The 21,299-nt window shown below is 41.5% G+C and overlaps 1 protein-coding gene across 50 annotated transcripts in view; it reads right to left on the reverse strand.

Moving 5' to 3' along the window:
* The window catches only part of LOC110507708 (uncharacterized), a 112,556-nt gene that overhangs the window by 13,228 nt on the left and 78,029 nt on the right, over positions 1-21,299 (reverse strand). For 12 of the 50 annotated variants that reach the window (XM_090223521.1, XM_090223552.1, XM_090223517.1 and 9 more), the window contains 14 exons: positions 18,162-18,182; positions 17,960-17,986; positions 17,676-17,699; positions 17,096-17,143; positions 15,501-15,530; positions 15,047-15,082; positions 14,587-14,622; positions 14,283-14,339; positions 13,300-13,389; positions 12,984-13,031; positions 12,414-12,485; positions 11,890-11,931; positions 7,949-8,041; positions 4,233-4,277 (listed from right to left, as the gene is read on the reverse strand). In XM_090223521.1, the coding sequence (XP_090079647.1) occupies positions 4,233-4,277; positions 7,949-8,041; positions 11,890-11,931; positions 12,414-12,485; positions 12,984-13,031; positions 13,300-13,389; positions 14,283-14,339; positions 14,587-14,622; positions 15,047-15,082; positions 15,501-15,530; positions 17,096-17,143; positions 17,676-17,699; positions 17,960-17,986; positions 18,162-18,182 (669 nt within the window). The remainder of the gene's footprint in view (positions 1-4,232; positions 4,278-7,948; positions 8,042-11,889; positions 11,932-12,413; positions 12,486-12,983; positions 13,032-13,299; positions 13,390-14,282; positions 14,340-14,586; positions 14,623-15,046; positions 15,083-15,500; positions 15,531-17,095; positions 17,144-17,675; positions 17,700-17,959; positions 17,987-18,161; positions 18,183-21,299) is intronic. The other 38 variants (XM_090223560.1, XM_090223558.1, XM_090223546.1 and 35 more) reach the window with 18 other exon arrangements.

Raw genomic sequence — 21,299 nt, forward strand, 5'->3', positions numbered from 1 at the left:
CCACCCGATGTTACAGGAAGGCCATAAAGATCATCAAGGACATCAACCACCCGAGCCACTGTCGGTTCACCCCGCTATCATCCAGAAGGCGAGGTCAGTACAGGTGCATCAAAGCTGGGACCGAGAGACTGAAAAACAGCTTCTATCTCAAGGCCATCAGACTGTTAAACAGCCACCACTAACATTGAGTGGCTGCTGCCAACACACTGACACTGACACTGACTCAACTCCAGCCACTTTAATAATGGGAATTGATGGGAAATTATGTAAATATATCACTAGCCACTTTAAACAATGCTACCTTATATAATGTTACTTACGCTACATTATTCATCTCATATGCATACGTATATACTGTACTATATCATCGACTGCATCCTTATGTAATACAGGTATCACTAGCCACTTTAACTATGCCACTTTGTTTACATACTCACCTCATGTATATACTGTACTCGATACCATCTACTGTATCCTGCCTATGCTGCTCTGTACCATCACTCATTCATATATCCTTATGTACATATTCTTTATCCCCTTACACTGTGTATAAGACAGTAGTTTTGGAATTGTTAGTTAGATTACTTGTTGGTTATTACTGCATTGTCGGAACTAGAAGCACAAGCATTTCGCTACACTCGCATTAACATCTGCTAACCATGTGTATGTGACAAATAAAATTTGATTTGATGATTTGATTTGTCACTTCTAGGTTAGACTACTGCAATGCTCTACTTTCCGGCTACCCGGATAAAGCACTAAATAAACTTCAGTTAGTGCTAAATACGGCTGCTAGAATCCTGACTAGAACCAAAAAACATTGATCATATTACTCCAGTTCTAGCCTCCCTACACTGGCTTCCTGTTAAGACTAGGGCTGACTTCAAGGTTTTACTGCTAACCCACAAAGCATTACATGGGCTTGCTCCTACCTATCTCTCTGATTTGGTCCTGCCGTACATACCTACACGTACGCTACGGTCACAAGACGCAGGCCTCCTAATTGTCCCTAGAATTTCTAAGCAAACAGCTGGAGGCAGGGCTTTCTCCTATAGAGCTCCATTTTTATGGAATGGTCTGCCTACCCATGTGAGAGACGCAAACTCGGTCTCAACCTTTAAGTCTTTACTGAAGACTCATTTCTTCAGTGGGTCATATGATTGAGTGTAGTCTGGCCCAGGAGTGTGAAGGTGAACGGAAAGGCTCTGGAGCAACGAACCGCCCTTGCTGTCTCTGCCTTCCCCTCTTTCCACTGGGATTCTCTGCCTCAAACCCTATTACAGGGGCTTAGTCACTGGCTTACTAGGGCTCTTTCATACCGTCCCTAGGAGGGGTGCGTCACTTGAGTGGGTTGAGTCACTAATGTGATCTTCCTGTCTGGGTTGGTGCCCCCCCTTGGGTTGTGCCGTGGTGGAGAACTTTGTTGGCTGTACTCGGCCTTGTCTCCGGATGGTAAGTTGGTGGTTGAAGATATCCCTCTAGTGGTGTGGGGGCTGTGCTTTGGCAAAGTGGGTGGGGTTATATCCTTCCTGTTTGGCCCTGTCCGGGGGTGTCCTCGGATGGGGCCACAGTGTCTCCTGACCCCTCCTGTCTCAGCCTCCAGTATTTATACTGCAGTAGTTTATGTGTTGGGGGGCTAGCTTTGTTATATCTGGAGTACTTCTCCTGTCCTATCCGGTGTCCTGTGTGAATTTAAGTATGCTCTCTCTAATTCTCTTTCTTTCTCTCTCTCGGAGGACCTGATTCCTAGGACCATGCCTCAGGACTACCTGACATGATGACTCCTTGCTGTCCCCAGTCCACCTGGCTGTGCTGCTGCTCCAGTTTCAACTGTTCTGCCTGTGATTATTATTATTTGACCATGCTGGTCATTTATGAACATTTGAACATCTTGGCCATCTTTTGTTATAATCTCCACCCGGCACAGCCAGAAGAGGACTGGCCACCCCACATAGCCTGGTTCCTCTCTAGGTTTCTTCCTAGGTTTTGGCCTTTCTAGGGAGTTTTTCCTAGCCACCGTGCTTCTACACCTGCATTGCTTGCTGTTTGGAGTTTTAGGCTGGGTTTCTGTACAGCACTTTGAGATATCAGCTGATGTACGAAGGGCTATATAAATAAATTTGATTTGATTTGACTTGCTATGAGACTCAAAATTGAGCTCAGGTGCATCCTGTTTCCATTGATCATCCTTGAGATGTTTCTACAACTTGATTGGAGTTCACCTGTTGTAAATTCAATTGATTGGACATGATTTGGAAAGGGACAGAACTGTCTGTTTAAGGTCCCACAGTTGACAGTGCATGTCAGAGCAAAAACTAAGTGGAGGTCGAAGGAATAGTCTGTAGAGCTCCGAAAAAGGATTGTGTCGAGGCACAGATCTGGGGAAGGGTTTCTGCAGCATTGATGGTCCCCAAGAACACAGTGCCCTTCATCATTCTTAAATGGAAGAAGTTTGGAACCACCAAGACTCTTCCTAGAGCTGATCAATCGGGGGAGGTGGTTAGGGGTCACCAAGAACCCGATGGTTACTCTGACAGAGCTTTAGAGTTCCTCTGTGGATATATGAGAACCTTCCAGAAGGACAACCATCTCTGCAGCACTCCACCAATCAGGCCTTTATGGTAGAGTGACCAAACGGATGCCACTCCTCAGTAAAAGGCACATGACAGTCCGCTTGGAGTTTGCCAAAAAGGCACCTAAAGGACTCTGACCATGAGAAACAAGATTCTCTGGTCTGATGAAACCAAGATTGAACACTTTGGCCTGAATGCCAAGCGTCACATCTGGAGGAAACCTGACACCATTCCTATGGTGAAACATGGTGGTGGCAGCATCATACTGTGGGGATGTTTTTCAGTGGTAGGGACTGGGAGACTAGTCAGGATCGAGGGTAAGATGAACAGAGCAAAGTACAGAAAGATCCTTGATAAAAACCAGCTCCAGAGTGCTCAGGACATGAGACTGGGGCAACGGCTCACCTTCCAACAGGACAACAACCCTAAGCACACAGCCAAGACAGCGCAGGAGTGGCTTTGGGACAAATCTCTGAATGTTCTTGAGTGGCCCAGCCAGAGCTTGGACTTGAACCCGATCAAACATCTCTTCAGAGACCTGAAAATAACTGTGCAGCAACGCTCCCCATCCAACCTGACAGAGCTTGAGAGGATCTGCAGAGAAGAATGGGCTGTACTCCCCAAATACAGGTGTGCCAAGCTTGTATCGGCATATCCAAGATTCGATTCTGTAATTGCTGCCAAAAGGGCTTCAACAAAGTACTGAGTAAAGGGTCTGAATACTTATGTAAAATGTAATATTTCAGTTTTTTTATATAAATTAGCCCCCAAAAATAAAAAACTGTTTGTCATTATGGGGTATTGTGTGTAGATTGATGAGGGAAAAAAAACAATTTAATCAATTTTAGAATAAGGCTGAAACGTAACAAAATGTGGAAAAAGTTAAGGGGTCTGAATATTTTCCGAAAAAGCACTGGATGCTGAGCAGTTTCTCTCTTGGCAGTGCTAATATAAAGTGGTGTGCTCTTAGCAAACATATGCACTGACAGAGGAGGCTGGTGGGAGGAGCTATAGGAGAATGGGCTCATTGTAAAGACTAGAATGGTATAAATGCAACGGTATCAAACACAAACTTATGGACTCCATTCCAGCCATTACAATGAGCCCATCTTCCTATAGCTTCTCCCACCAACCTCCCCTGGCTCTGCACTACAAATACAGACGGACAGTGACTTGTGAATTTACATTGGGTTAATATCCCAGAGGTTTCCACACGATATCAGCACAGCACCACTGGAGTAGGACAACACATTCTCTAAATCCTGACATGTCATAGGTCTTATTAAACTAGCTCTGAAAAACCTGCCTTGCTTTATGAAACATAATCCCACTGTCAGTAATCTTCCCTGTGCTCAGGAAAATTCAGATTATCGGACTTTAATAGACACCGGTTGGTACACCATCTACACTGACGACAAGTACTCACTGTTCTATCAAACCCCATCCTCTCATCGCGTAAGATTATTTGGATGAGATTAGAATGTCATCCTCCGCTAAGAACAGACTGATTCTAATAAAATAGGAAATGTACTAGGTGTAACAGAAAATCGGATTATTTCAAGCAAATTTCTCTCCCATGCATTGACTGTGTGGTGTAAGGTTTGACTGAGTAGGACGACAGATACCTTACAACAGGGGGGAAAAGGAAGACACCAGTACCTTGTTGAGGAGTCAGTGGTGCCGTCTGGCCTGCTCCATATGCTCCTAGTAGACAGACAAACGTTTAAGAAAAAGTATTTGGAGTTTGGAAGGGATGAGATGATTTTTGCTAAGGGTGTTTCATGTTTAAAATAGCATAATATAGAAGAATCTTGAAAAACTTTGATCAGAGAGTTTTTGGATAGAGAGTGAGAGAGCTGAAGACCATTTCTTCATTGTGCATTGGAACACACAAAGCAACCAAAACACACTTGTTCAGATAGATAGAACACAACCAATGGAAAGTGGCTGTGTTTTGGTGCGTCATGAACTAGGATGATCAGTATGGGTCTATTCTCAGGACTCTCTCAAAACAAGTTTAGTCATAAGCACACTATCGATCTGATCAGAAAACTGCAGACATCGCATAATCACAAGGGGATTTTCCTCATTTAATGAGGTGCTTTGGCAATTACATAATACAAAACTTAAAGACTTTTGAAGAAAGTACAATTACGGTTTAACATTATCTGATAGAGTATCAACCACATACTTTTACTAATACTGCAGTAGCAAAAGACCATGTTTTGGTCTCATTACTGTCTGTGTAAATCAATAGTAAACAAGTAATAGATATCTAGTAAACATATAGCAAATAGTAAACAAGCACACTGCAAGGGTAAAGCGTTCACTGATGCCAGAAATAACATTTGCCATCTGTATCTGTTTTGTCAGTGAACAGTCTGCATTTCAGACTAGACAGGAATATGCAGCAGAGCTAATTAAGTCATCCAAAAAACGTTTAATTATTCCCAAGGGTGGTCACACCATTGAGACATCCTGAATTAAATTATGACGTTTAATCATGTCAAGTGTAAGAAATTGTAAAAGAAAAAAGCCTCTAATAGAGATTTGGTTCATTTCAGATATAATGCTAGACATCATCATGTTGCCAGACAAAAGTCAATGACAATTCAAATTAACTCTATATCATCAGTAATAATAGGAATTGGGACCTTTCCATTTTAACCTATAAATTGAGGAGGTTACCAGGAGTGTTTGATGTTTTCTGTGTACAGTATTTAGTCAGACACCAATTGTGCAAGTTTTCCACTGAAAAAGATGAGAGGCCTGTAAGTTTCATCATAGGTACACTTCAACTATGACAAACAATGAGAAAAAAAAATCTAAAAAATCACATTTTTCATGAATTTATTTGCAAATTATGGTGGAAAATAAGTATTTGGTCACCTACAAACAAGCAAGATTTCTGGCTCTCACAGACCTGTAACTTATTCTTTAAGAGGCTCCTCTGTCCTCCACTCGTTACCTGTATTAATGGCACCTGTTTGAACTTGTTATCAGTATAAAAGACACCTGTCCACAACCTCAAACAGTCACACTCCAAACTCCACTATGGCCAAGACCAAAGAGCTGTCAAAGGACACCAGAAACAAAATTGTAGACCTGCACCAGGCTGGGAAGACTGAATCTGCAATAGGTAAGCAGTTTGGTTTGAAGAAATCAACTGTGGGAGCAATTATTAGGAAATGGAAGACATACACGTCCACTGATAATCTCCCTCGATCTGGGGCTCCACCCAAGATCTCACCCCGTGGGGTCAAAATGATCACAAGAACGGTGAGCAAAAATCCCAGAACCACACGGGGGACCTAGTGAATGACCTGCAGAGAGCTGGGACCAAAGTAACAAAGCCTACCATCAGTAACACACTCTGCCGCCAGGGACTCAAATCCTGCAGTGCCAGAAGTGTCCCCCTGCTTAAGCCAGTACATGTCCAGGCCCGTCTGAAGTTTGCTAGAGAGCATTTGGATGATCCAGAAGAAGATTGGGAGAATGTCATATGGTCAGATGAAACCAAAATATAACTTTTTGGTAAAAACTCAACTTGTCGTGTTTGGAGGACAAAGAATGCTGAGTTGCATCCAAAGAACACCATACCTACTGTGAAGCATGAGGGTGGAAACATCATGCTTTGGGACTGTTTTTCTGCAAAAGGACCAGGACGACTGATCCGTGTAAAGGAAATAATGAATGGGGCCATGTATTGTGAGATTTTGAGTGAAAACCTCCTTCCATCAGCAAGGGTATTGAAGATGAAACGTGGCTGGGTCTTTCAGCATGACAATGATCCCAAACACACCGCCCGGGCAACGAAGGAGTGGCTTCGTAAGAAGCATTTTAAGGTCCTGGAGTGGCCTAGCCAGTCTCCAGATCTCAACCCCATAGAAAATCTTTGGAGGGAGTTGAAAGTCTGTGTTGCCCAGCAACAGCCCCAAAACATCACTGCTCTAGAGGAGATCTGCATGGAGGAATGGGCCAAAATACCAGCAACAGTGTGTGAAAACCTTGTGAAGACTTACAGAAAACGTTTGACCTCTGTCATTGCCAACAAAGGGTATATAACAAAGCATTGAGATAAACTTTTGTTATTGACCAAATACTTATTTTCCACCATAATTTGCAAATAAATTAATTAAAAGTCCTACAATGTGATTTTTCTGGATTTTTTTTCTCATTTTGTCTGTCATAGTTGAAGTGTACCTATGATGAAAATTACAGGCCTCTCTCATCTTTTTAAGTGGGAGAACTTGCACAATTGGTGGCTGACTAAATTCTTTTTTGCCCCACTGTATGTGTGTAATATTTTGCACTATGCTTGTAAAACATTAAAACCTGATTTTCATGGTCAAAGCATGGTCAGAGTAGCTATCGGATTCACAGAAGCTACAGTATAAGTGAGAGTAACTAGCATCTAGTGACTACGCCGAGAGAGCGAGTGAGAGAGAGAGAGAGAGAGAGAGACTTACATTCCCAGCATCACCTCAATTATTTTATTTTCATTGAGTGCTTAGAGCACTCAATGTTCCCCATCAATTCATTTAATGAGGGGAAACTAAACCAGGTATGGGGAAGTTGGCTGTTCCTTTCAATTGTTTCTAGATCTGTTCCCCTCTCTCTTTCTCTCCCAGATGTTAGCTCTAATACCAAAGCAACAGGCCGGAGGCTGCTTGTCTGTCTGTCATTCTGGGTTACCTGTCTGTTGACAATTCAGCTTTAGTCCACCTCCTGATCCAGGCAGAAATGGGGTGAACATGGGCAGTTAAAGAGCCACCAGCGCGTGGAGTAAGGTTGAATTTTTGTTGTTTCGATTTTTGTTTTGTGTTGATCTTTTGTCAGTACAGCAGGAAATGTAGAGAGGGAGACAGATAGTAGGGGTATAGACAGAGGGTAGCCGAGACAAGGCTCAAACCCCTGTCACCAGGGGGCAAACAGTGTGTGGTCCGGATAAGGGATCAGGTTAATTTACATCTATTATCTTGATGGTTATGTTGAGTGGCTAGCTTATTTGACCTTGATATAACTGTTGGTGACTATTTCTCAGTATTTAATTCAGTTTGCAAAATGATGTCAAGTTTGCCAAAAGTCTAAACTTATGGCCAATCGACACTTTTCTACATTTACTGTAAGTGAATGATTGGCACATGCTTACAAAGGGGAACTCAAACTACTGAAGTGAATGCCCTTGCTTCCTCTGTCCTCCCTGGACAGTAAAGATGAACAGATATTAACAACTATCAACTTGGTTCTACTCTAAGCTCTTTTTGTTCTACTTTTATCTTCATAGTTCCTGGGTCACAACATCCCATTTTCTATAAAAGCATACTGTACACACACTGCATCTGATTTTCACAGATCGAGGTTCTACACGTTACCTTGGTAGGGTTGCAGTGGGTAGCCGCCACCTTGCTGTGTGTAACCCCGTTGTTGTGGGTAGCCACCTTCGTAACCTGGGAACACACCAGCACCTGCAAGGGTAACACAGCAAAAATGTACAAAACAACAACTACAAACACAACAACACTATACGTATTCATTGTATACATTTACAGTGCCTTGCGAAAGTATTCGGCCCCCTTGAACTTTGCGACCTTTTGCCACATTTCAGGCTTCAAACATAAAGATATAAAACTTTTTTTGTGAAGAATCAACAACAAGTGGGACACAATCATGAAGTGGAACGACATTTATTGGATATTTCAAACTTTTTTAACAAATCAAAAACTGAAAAATTGGGCGTGCAAAATTATTCAGCCCCTTTACTTTCAGTGCAGCAAACTCTCTCCAGAAGTTCAGTGAGGATCTCTGAATGATCCAATGTTGACCTAAATGACTAATGATGATAAATACAATCCACCTGTGTGTAATCAAGTCTCCGTATAAATGCACCTGCACTGTGATAGTCTCAGAGGTCCGTTAAAAGCGCAGAGAGCATCATGAAGAACAAGGAACACACCAGGCAGGTCCGAGATACTGTTGTGAAGAAGTTTAAAGCCGGATTTGGATGCAAAAAGATTTCCCAAGCTTTAAACATCCCAAGGTGCACTGTGCAAGCGATAATATTGAAATGGAAGGAGTATCAGACCACTGCAAATCTACCAAGACCTGGCCGTCCCTCTAAACTTTCAGCTCATACAAGGAGAAGACTGATCAGAGATGCAACCAAGAGGCCCATGATCACTCTGGATGAACTGCAGAGATCTACAGCTGAGGTGGGAGACTCTGTCCATAGGACAACAATCAGTCGTATATTGCACAAATCTGGCCTTTATGGAAGAGTGGCAAGAAGAAAGCCATTTCTTAAAGATATCCATAAAAAGTGTCATTTAAAGTTTGCCACAAGACACCTGGGAGACACACCAAACATGTGGAAGAAGGTGCTCTGGTCAGATGAAACCAAAATTGAACTTTTTGGCAACAATGCAAAACGTTATGTTTGGCGTAAAAGCAACACAGCTGAACACACCATCCCCACTGTCAAACATGGTGGTGGCAGCATCATGGTTTGGGCCTGCTTTTCTTCAGCAGGGACAGGGAAGATGGTTAAAATTGATGGGAAGATGGATGGAGCCAAATACAGGACCATTCTGGAAGAAAACCTGATGGAGTCTGCAAAAGACCTGAGACTGGGACGGAGATTTGTCTTCCAACAAGACAATGATCCAAAACATAAAGCAAAATCTACAATGGAATGGTTAAAAAATAAACATATCCAGGTGTTAGAATGGCCAAGTCAAAGTCCAGACCTGAATCCAATCGAGAATCTGTGGAAAGAACTGAAAACTGCTGTTCACAAATGCTCTCCATCCAACCTCACTGAGCTCAAGCTGTTTTGCAAGGAGGAATGGGAAAACATTTCAGTCTCTCGATGTGCAAAACTGATAGAGACATACCCCAAGCGACTTACAGCTGTAATCGCAGCAAAAGGTGGCGCTACAAAGTATTAACTTAAGGGGGCTGAATAATTTTGCACGCCCAATTTTTCAGTTTTTGATTTGTTAAAAAAGTTTGAAATATCCAATAAATGTCGTTCCACTTCATGATTGTGTCCCACTTGTTGTTGATTCTTCACAAAAAAATACAGTTTTATATCTTTATGTTTGAAGCCTGAAATGTGGCAAAAGGTCTCAAAGTTCAAGGGGGCCGAATACTTTCGCAAGGCACTGTAGTCTACATTTAGCTAGGGTTACATACCCTACTGTAGCTTTGGCCACAGACTCAACTTATGCATTACTTTTTTCTGAACAATCAGCCCAGAACACAACCAGTCAAATGTCAACATGCAGTATGAACTGAGAGGTCATATGCATTATGTATGCAAATTTACCAGGCCAGTGTGTTTTTGCAAATATTCTAGCTACAGTATTTATCAAAAGGCTAATGGTGCTGAATTCTCTTTGGGAAACAACATTTGCATACAGTATTAGCAAAGTTGTACCATATCTGATAGCACGAGAAACAGGCAGTATGTTGTACCGTGGGATGCTCTGCTCTCTGTGTCAGTGAATATTTGACCAATGGGAGGTGGATAATAGCCTGCAGGCATTGGCTAGTCTGTATCCATGGGGTCTGGGGCAGAGAGCAGAATCTCTCCACTGCTAGACCAGCGTGATAACACTCCAACCAAACATCAAGGGAGAGGAGGGGATGCTGAAAGCTCCACAGCCTTGGTAATACACTTCCAAGTATAATCCTGAACATAGGTCAAAACCCTGCCAATGTGTTAACATAAACCTATGACGAGGATGTCGATTAAGGCAGCCCACCGCACCTCTCTGATTCAGAGGGATTGGGTTAGATGCAGAAGGCATATTTCAGTTGAATCCATTCAGTTGTACAACTGACTAAGTATCCCCCCTTTCCCTTCCCATATGAAGACATGAATTGTGCCATGCTTGTCTTGCAATGCCTGACTTGTCATAGAAGACTTTCCTTCACAGTGTTTTGACAGTGGGTCTTAGTGGGGTGACACTGTCCTACTACCTACAGTGCATTCGGAAAGTATTCAGACTCCTTGATTTGTCCCCCACATTTTGTTACGTTACAGCCATATTCTAAAATGGATTACATTTCAAAATTCATCAATCTACACACAATACCCCATAATGACAAAGTGAAAACAGGTTTTTAGAACTACCTTATTTACATAAGTATTCAGATCCTTTGCTATGAGACTCGAAATTGAGCTCAGGTGCATCCTGTTTCCATTGATAATCCTTGAGATGTTTCTACAACTTGATTGGAGTCCCACCTGTGGTAAATTCAATTGATTGAACATGATTTGGAAAGGTACACATCTGTCTATATCCCACAGTTGACAGTGCATGTCAGAGCAAAAACCAAGCCTTGAGGTTGAAGGAATTGTCCGTAGAGCTCGGAGACAGGATTGTGTCGAGGCACAGGTCTGGGGAAGAATACCAAAAAATGTCTGCAGCACTGAAGGTCCTCAAAAACACAGTGGCCTCCATCATTCTTAAATGGAAGAAGTTTCAAAACACCAAGACTTTTCCTAGAGCTGGCTGTCCGGCGGAACTGAGAAATTGGGGGAGAAGGGCCTTGGTCACCATCTCTACGGTGAAGTATGGTGGTGGCAGAAAAATGCTGTGGGGATGTTTTTCAGTGGCAGGGACTGGGAGACTAGTCAGGATCGAGGGAAAGATGAACAGAGAAAAGTACAGATCCTTGATAAAAACCTACTCCAGAGCGCTTAGGACATCCGACTGGGGCAAAGGTTTTACCTTCCAACAGGACAAAGACTCTAAGCACACAGCCAATACAACGCAGGAGTGGCTTTGGGTGGCCCAGCCAGAGCCCAGATTTGAACCAGATCGAACATCTCTGGAGAGACCTGAAAACAGCTGTGCATTGATGCTCCCCATCCAACCTGACAGAGCTTGAGAGGATCTGCAGAGAAGAATGGGAGAAGCTCCACAAATATAGGTGTGCCAAGCTTGTAGTGTCATACCCAAGGAGACTGTAATCGCTGCCAAAGGTGCTTCAACGAAGTAGAGGGTCTGAATACTTATGTAAATGTAATATCAGTTTGTTATTTGTATTACATTTGCAAAAATTACAATAACCTGTTTTGTCTTTGTCATTATGGGGTATTGTGTGTAGATTGATGAGGAAAAACCACAATTTAATACATTTTAGAATAAGTCTATTACGTAACATTTTCTGGAAAAGTTAAGGGGTCTGAATACTTTCTGAATGCACTGAATGTGTGTGCATTTTTACCAGTTTATGAACATGAGGATGAAACCTCGCAGTTAACTTCAGTAAACTACAGAAATTACAGCAGGACAGTCAGTCTCACCTGGACTATAACCAGCACCACCCGCACCTAGGTTACCATAACCTATTGAACAGGAGAGAGTGGAGCATTACTGAAGAGTTGATATAGTTGAACAATTTCAAATACTATTTGAACCCATGTTTGCTGTTGAAATTGCCTACGCTGTAAGCAGGAACATCTTGTATACAATGACGGAGTCCTACTTCCAATTGCAGAGCACACGCTGTACCGTTATAGGCAGAGTAGGCCAACTCTTCAGAGGTCCATGCTGCTATAGTATCTCTAAACCTTCACTCTGCCTGTGACGGTAATCAGTCTCCACTGGTAGTGTTTGTTGCCTCATTCTTCTGTCTTGCCCTACAGCTCTCTCTGGCTTTGATATGACTTAAAAATCAAGATTTCTCACTACTTTTACGAGAACTCTACTCCAAAATAAAGATAACATCACTATGATATGTTGCTCAGATGTGGTAGTATATGTACATAAAAGTAAGAGTAAAATATGTATTAGTACAAAGCTGGGCTTTAAGTGTCAGGGTTTTTACCTGGGGGTTTGGGTGCTTTTTGACCTGCTCCTGCCCCTGCTCCCAGACCTTCACCAGTGGGATACCTCGCACCTGAAACATGAGACTGGGTTAGTTCTCATATAGCCTCGTACCAGGCCTCTAGTGGGTGACACTAGTCCTCCACTAAGAACATGACTGACATTTCACACACTAGATAGTTATTATCTGTAGCTTTATATGATCAGCTACTGTCGATGACAGTTGAACCTATCTAGCTAGACTTGGCAGTTAAAAACAAGGACAAGACATTTCCCTGGCTATGGTCAAGCTTTGTGTTGTTACAAAGCTACAACCACAGAACGTCCCAGAGGTCGTTTTTTGAGGTGGCATGAGAGTTTCAACGGTTTGGTTTGGAGAGGGTGTTTCTAGCTCAGTTGGCATTGGGGTTTCAGACACAGTCCCATTGGCATCTCATTCCTGGCTCTGGTGTCTGTCACAGTCACCTCTCCAATCGCCTCATTGGTCATAGGAAGTGCAAGTCAATTACATTTCCTGGACAACGGTCACTCTGAGAGGCCAGCTGGCCTGCTTCCCCTCTCTCATACATACCCTGTCCCTGTCCATAACCACCTTGACCATAACCATACGGGTATCCCCCTGAATCATGATGGAAAGAAAAGCAGCTTTATTCCTGACATGATGACTTCATTGCCTAGGGAACACCAGAAATTGTCTCAGCAAGATGTATGTAACACAATGTTATACAGAGTTGACCTGAGGTAGAGAGTACGGAGTTACAATAAGCCATTGAAGTTATGGGATGGGGTTGAACTCAACATGTCTCTTTGTACGGCACCATTTTGGGGACATTGTGGATATTAATTGTTCAGTTACACAGAAAGCCGGTACGAAAGTGATTCCATACCTGCACCACCACCTGCTCCAGTAAGAGGAATACCTGCTCCTCCAGCCACACCGCCTGCTCCTCCAGCCACACCGCCTGCTCCTCCCACAACTACAGGAGAGATACAAAACACAGTGAGTGAGATCATATACAGTGAGCTCCAAAAGTATTGGGGCAATGACATTTGTTTGTTTGTTTTGGCTCTGTAGTCCAGAACTTTGGATTTGAAATGATACAATGACCATGAGGTTAAAGTGCAAACTAAAAGCTTTAATTTGAGGGTATTTTCATCCATATCGGGTAAATGTTCCGAAATTGCAGCACTTTTTGTACATAGTCCTCCCATTTTAGGAGACCAAAAGTATTGGGACAAATTCACTTATATGTGTATTAAAGTAGTCAAACATTTAGTATTTGGTTCCATATTCCTAGCATGATCACATCACACTTGAGACTCTACAAACTTGTTGGATGAATTAGCTGTTTGTTTTGGTAGTGTTTCAGATTATTTTGTGTCCAATATAAATAAATGGTAAATACTGTATTGTGTCATTTTGGAGTCACTTTTATTGTAAATAAGAACACAATATGTTTCTAAACACTTCTACATTAATGTGGATGCAACCATAATTATGGATAATCCTGAATAAACCATGAATAATGATGAGTGGGAAAGCATAAATATCATACTACCCCGCCCTCCCCCCCAAAATGCTAACCTCCACTGTTATTGTAGTGGTGAGAGGTTAGCATGTATTGGGAGTATGATATTTGTGCATCTAACTTTCTCACTTCTCATTATTTATGATTCATTCAGGACTATCCGTAATCATGGTAGCATCCAAATTAATTAATTTTGAGAAACATATTTTATTCTTATCCAATGTGCTGGAGTACAGAGCCAAAACAACAACAAATGTGTCACTGTCCCAATACTTTTGGAGCTCACCGTACTGTAGCTACATCTTTAATAAACACTTCTTATGGCACACTCTGACACACACCTGGATGTTTCAGGGGCTTGGCTCCAGGAAGTTGTCCAGCTCCTGCTCCGTATGGATCTGAGGAAATACAGAGAACATAAACGTAATTTGCACAGCCTATTTTTACTCTCTACTCAACAGTGACTGTAATGCAATATCACCAGGGATACGGACATGAGATTATATTAATGGACAAATACCTGAATAAACCAATTACAGTGATGGGGATTTAGTCTGAGTAGAAAGTAACCCAAGGCCGCACATGGCCATAGTGAATTAAGTTTGAGACTCCATTACAAGGATGCAGACAGAGAAATTGGCTTACTTCCATATCCTCCTCCATAGGGATATCCACCAGCACCTGTGGAGCAATATATGCCATTAAAACCCCATGGACATAACATATGGTTGGGTGTGGGGCTGTTGGATGGTTCACTGATCTGAATGATGGTCACTGATCTGAATGATGATCTGAATGTCACACTCAAGCTTGTCCTAGCTTGTCCTAGCTCTATCAACAATATTCTCTTCAACATGACCTTGTAATTTGATAGTGAAGACCTACAGACAGTGTGAAGCTTTTAAAGTGATGACATAAGAGGTTTACTGTAAGGTCAGCCTAGAGGTCAGAGTTCATGATCCAGTACATCTGGTATAATTCAAACTAGATTATTTGAATTAGGTTGTTTTCTTTCTTTGTCTAGAATACTAGTTTTAAGAGGCTGTGGTGGAATGGCCTCCTATCATCTCCTCCTATTTCCTTCTCTCCCCTCTCTCATACATACCCTGTCCATAACCTTGACCATACCGGAGTTGTCCTGCTGAATCATGATGGAAAGAAAAGCAGCTTTATTCCTGACAAGGGAGCACCAGTGAGTGGCTCCGTCAGGTCACGTAGCTAACATACTAATTCCAATAAAGCTAGCTGCTTCCTGCTTATATAATAAACTTTAAAATGTCTTAAAACATATCAACATATTACACCACTTATCCCTGGCCTGGCCATACAATCCTTTTTGTTTTTTTTATCAGACCTCTGATTTATTCATTTACAGAGAAGAGGCTGACACAAGCCAAGGTCATATCTCAGTGAAGTCATGCAGTAGTTTGAAATAAAAACAGATATGTGTGTGTGTGTGTGTGTGTGTGTGTGTGTGTGTGTGTGTTTGTGCGTGTGTGTCTGCTACTAGTGTAGAGATGATAAGGTTGTGGTCTGCTCTTCTCCTCTCTCATACATACCCTGTCCATAACCACCATACGGGTATCCCCCTGTATCATGATGACAAAGAAAAGCCGCTTATTTCCTGAAATTATGACCTCATCACCAGGGCACCCAAATGAATGGCTCAGTCAAAAATGTTAGTTAAGACAATAAATCAGAACATCCTAATGCAGATTCAGTCATGCAAGGGGCCTTTCAGGTTTAAGACCTCATACATTTATTTTGCGCTCTCATCTAGTTTAAGATTCTTTGTTGACCAATAGCCATACATCTGCCTTCATTTTATGTTCTAATCAAAATATGTATTTGAATGCTCAATAGAAATGTTTCACAAAAATATATAGGCCTGAATTGTTTTCTTTTTGCCTCTAGTGAAGGAACTACCCAGACAGCTGAGACAGTTATAACATATTCAACACATTCACAGGACTTCAGGTGTTACGCCCCTGAAAAAGGGGAGAAATAATCACGAGAGTGATATGGTGTTGTTTTCTCAATTAAACTTTTAGTGCAATGAGAAAAGACCGCGATTTCCCCGGGAATATGGGTGGAGACCAGAGCAATCGATCTCAGGCTCATAGATTAAGAGCATTTAGTAGATCACAGATTAACACTTTTAGGCACCACAAAATAAAGTAATCAATATAACGTTTACACATTACTCTCACAATTCGTACCCTTTGTACGCTTGACGGATTTGAACTTTAACACAATTATATGAATGTTATCAATCTCTATCAACTAATACTGAATGCATGATCTTTTTAACCTTAGATGTTTTAAGATCCTCACATACTATGAACTTACAAATACTTTTTAATGTATAACAGGTTATGAATATTTCCTTTAACCTGTCACACAGGCAGTTAAATTAATTTGAGATTGATGGTGCAGAACTGTCTATCATCCTGATGCAAATCGCTTCGCCCTAACGCTTTACCTCATACGGCATGGGTTTAAAAAAATGCATATAACATGCATTTGAATGTATATAGATGACTGCTTCCACGTGTCTAGATTCGGTCAATTCTTTAATATTACATGTCCTAACAGCACCTTATAAAGGCCTGAGACTACTAGCAAATCTAACTGCACCTTTTACTATCATATACTGTTGACTTGACCTTATCTCTGTACATTTCTAATCAATATGACTGTCTTGCAATGGCTAACACGTTTTAGGTACGTCAACAAATTTGTGGCCTGGGTTAGCATTATGATCAGTCTTAATTGTATGTTTTGGTGCATTAGACCAGAGAAAAGAGCTGATGCTGCTGTTCATTGTGTGTAAACAACTCTTGCTATTGACTCACATGAAGAAAGTAATAACATCCTTATCTGATCAATAACAAAGCATATTATTCCTAATCGTGTGTGCATAAGGGTTGGAACATCACTGTTATATGAATGTGCATAAGGGTTGGAACATCACTGTTATATGAATGTGCATAGGGGTTTATTAATTATATTTATATTGGCATGTAAAAGTGTTCAATCACATTAATGGATGGGTTATGGATCTGAGTTGATGGTGTCAATTTGAAGTTGTAAACAACCAGTTCTGTAATACTACTGCAATAATATGATATTAGCAGGGTTTCAGAATCCTTACCTGCACCAGGGGGTTTAGGAGCTTTGCCACCTGCTCCGACACCCACACCTGTAAATAATATAAAGCCTAGAGGTTAGAGCGTTGGTCCAGAAACAAAATCGGTCACTAGTTTGAATCCCCAAGACGACAATTTGATAAATCTACCGATGTGCCCTTAAGCAAGGCACTTAACCCTAATTGCTCCAGGGTCGCCGTTGATAATGGCTGACCATGGCAGTGTCCCCACTCTCCAAGGGTGTCTCAGGGGGAGTTGGGATATGCAAAAACACATTTCCAATTCAGACATTTGTATAATGTAAGTGTGAAATTGGACAAATTTAAACATCCACTAAATTAATATTATTAATTATTAATCATGTCACTACACAACTGGAAAACAAACTACTCAACAGCATCGCCTGCAGGAAATTGTCACCATCATGTGGCTAAACAATGTCACATACTCTGCTCCTTATAGTCTCCACTATCGAGACACTTTACCTCAAGGCTGCTGTTCTCCAGTTGCAACTACATGAGAAGTATTTGAAAGTAAACCAATAGTAATTGAACCCAGGTCTGCTTTGGTGGACACAACACTCACCAGGCTGAGCTGGGCCTGTACCAACTGGAAACAAAGAGAAGTTTTTAACACACAGTTACAGAACATATTGGTTCAAATTGATGATAAATGAAAACTCTAATGTTTGATGTACAGTAAATACATTAAAAAAAATCACAGGTCAACAATAAAGATGGAATCTAATATTGCTCTTCAAAGATAAGAAAAGATAGTAAAGTACAGGAATGTTGATAGGTACAAGTAGGACGCCATTTTCATGCAGAAGGATTTTTACATTTTCAGGAGAATCTATTTAAATGACTTACCACTAGGTTGAAGAACCCCAGCCCCAACTGTGAAGGCGATCATGCTAACTATTACCAGTTATAAAAAGTCTCCAAAATAGAATAACTTACCACTCAAAAACCTCTAATAAAATGTTCAGTGATTCTAATGACAAAATGTTGCAAAACTAGTGAGAATAAATAATTGATGTTGGTTCAATAAAAAATATGGTCCAATACATACCTCCAGTTACTCCTGTGGCACCTGCAGCAAACCAAAATAAGGTTAATCAATGACGCGATATGTTAATAATATGAATTTCCATGAAAATGAACAAGAAAGTGCTGTATCAAAGTACTCTATCCGAGATGCAACAAGACAGAGAAAAATCACACAAAATAAAATATCGTAAAGATATATAAACATTTTAGTTTCTAGACTGAAGAACACATCTAAAGCAGGGGCTCCAAAAAAATATGTGCTGGAAGAATGACACAGCAATATGTATTTTTGTGTCCATTTTATCATAAAAACATTTTCAAACAATGTGGGATTTCAAATACAGTACCATAAGTAAACATCAGGTAATAACAAGGATATGATCCCCTGCTGTAGAAGATGCCGCAGAGGTGGACAGTTCCAGTCCTCGAGGGCCTGATTGGTGTCACAGTTTTTCCCCAGCTAACACACCTGACTCCAATCACCTAAACATGTTTAAAATGCAATTTGATTAATCAGCTGTGTTTGCTAGGGATGGAGAAAAAGTGACACCAATCAGGCCCCTGAGGACTAGAGTTTCCCACCCCTGAAGGGAGATAGGACTTTAACTACCAAGGAGAAAGGATGAGTGCATACAGTAAGTATCTACAGGTCTTCCAGGCACAATCTCCATAGGAGCAATCTTTATTGTGGAGGACATTAACAGTAACTAGTAATATTACAGAATACTGTAAGTCAATCAAGTATTGACAAGTGTCAGATGAATCTAATTGGTTAAAAAGCGAAGGGAGGGAGGAGAGAGCAGAAATGGGAGATATTTCAAGAGCAGCAAGTTAGTTGAGGGAAAGAGAGGAAGAGTGTTTAAGAGGACAAACAACTTCTAGAAAAGACCTGAGAGACACTGGCAACACATTATCTTGTCAACACCCACATGAACATTACATTCCTTCATTTTTTTGTTGTTGCAGAAGGCCAAAAAATTACAATGTTTTCACAAAGGAATCTAACCGAATCAACTAAAATGAATTGTTTATCAAAAGCCAATAAGTAATCGTGTCAAATGTTATGAAGTGCTTATGTAAGGAATTGTAAAGAACATACAGTACGAGTCAAAAGTTTGGACACACCTACTCATTGCAGGGTTTTTCTTGATTTTTACTATTTTCTATATTGTAGAATGCTAGTGAAGACATCAAAACTATGAAATAACACATATGGAATCATGTAGTAACCAAAAGAGTGTTAAACAAATCAAAATATATTTTATATTTGAGATTCTTCAAAGGTGCCGCCTTGACAGCTTTGCACACTCTTGGCATTCTCTCTTCATGAGGTAGTCACCTGGATCACATTTCAATTCACAAGTGTGCCTTGTTATAAGTTAATAGTGAAGACCTCAAAACTATGAAATGACACATATGGAATCATGCAGTAACCAAAAAAGTGTTAAACAAATCAAAATACATGTTAGATTCTTCCAAGTAGCCACCCTTTGTCTTGATGACAGCTTTGCAACCTCTTGACATTCTCTCAACCAGCTTCACCTGGAATGCTTTTCCAACAGTCTTGAAGGAGTTCCACATATGCTCAGCACTCGTAGGCTGCTGTTCCTTCACTCTGCAGTCCAACTCATCCCAAACCATCTCAATTGGGTTGAGGTCAGGTGATGGTGGAGGCCAGGTCATCTGAGGCAACCTGGACAGGAAGATCACATCAGTGACTCAACCCACTCAAGTGACGCACCCCTGATGCAGCACTCCATCACTCTCTTGGTCAAATAGCCCTTAAACATCCTGGAGGTGTGTTGGGTCATTGTCCTGTTGAAAAACAAATGATAGTCACCACTAAGCGCAAACCAGATGGGATGGTGTATCGCTGCAGAATGCTGTGGTAGCCATGGTGGTTAAGTGTGCACCGGAGGAGATGTCTGCCGTTTTACGGTCTCCTAACCAATTGTGCTATTATGTGTTTTTTTTCGCGATATTTGTAAATGATTTTGTACATAATGTTTCTGCAACTGTATCTTTTGGCAGAAAAAAGCTTCTGGATATCAGGACAGCGACACTCACCTCGGATTATACAAAGATTTTTTCAACAAGAAGCAGGACTCACACGACATTCTCCAAACAACCCACAGGGCAGACATCCCAATTATTCGCAAAAGGAAGCGACACAGAGGACAAAGAGCCAGATGCCGCGTCCGGACCCGCAGAAGGCGAGTAGGAAAGCTGCCGTTACCGTCAATATTACTCGCCAACGTGCAATTATTGAACAATAAACTAGACGAGGTACGATCACAAATATCCTACCAACGGGACATCAAAAACTGTAATATCCCATGTTTCACGGAATTGTGGCTGAATGACGACATGAATATTCAGCTAGCGGGATATACGCTGCACCGGCAGGATAGAACAGCACACCGGTAAGACAAGAGGGGCAGTCTGTGCAGATTTGTAAACAACAGCTGGTGCACGAAATCTAAGGAAGTCTCTAGATTTTGCTTGCCTGATGTAGAGTATATTGTGATAAATTGCAGGCCACACTACTTGCCTAGAGAGTTCTCAGCTATACTTTTGTGGCTGTTTATTTACCACCACAAACAGATACGGGCACTAAGACCACACTCAGTCAGCTGTATAAGGAAATAAGGAAAATGGAAACCGCTCACCCAGAGGCCGGAGACTTTAATGCAGGGAAACTTAAATCAGTTCTACCAAATCTCGATCAACATGCTAAATGTGCAACCAGAGGGGAAATAAATTCTAGATCACCTGTACTCCACACACAGAGACGCGTACAAAGCTCTCCCTCGCCCTCCATTTGGTAAATCCGACCACAACTATATCCTCTTGATTCCTGCTAATAAGCAAAAATTAAAGCAGGAAGCACCAGTGACTCGGTCTATAAAAAAGTGGTCAGATGAAGCAGATGCTAAACTACAAGACTGTTTTGCTATCACAGACTGGAACATGTTCCGGGATTCTTCCGATGACATTGAGGAATACACCACATCCGTCACTGGCTTTATCAATAAGTGCATTGAGGACGTCATCCCCACAGTGACTGTTTGCACATACCCCAACCAGAAGCTATGGATTACAGGCAACATTCGCACTGCGCTAAAGGGTAGAGCTGCCGCTTTCGAGGTGCAGGACTCTA

This window comes from Oncorhynchus mykiss, chromosome 27, assembly GCF_057628025.1.
Source record: "Oncorhynchus mykiss isolate SJ-2025 chromosome 27, ASM5762802v1, whole genome shotgun sequence".
Classification (NCBI taxonomy): domain Eukaryota; kingdom Metazoa; phylum Chordata; class Actinopteri; order Salmoniformes; family Salmonidae; genus Oncorhynchus; species Oncorhynchus mykiss.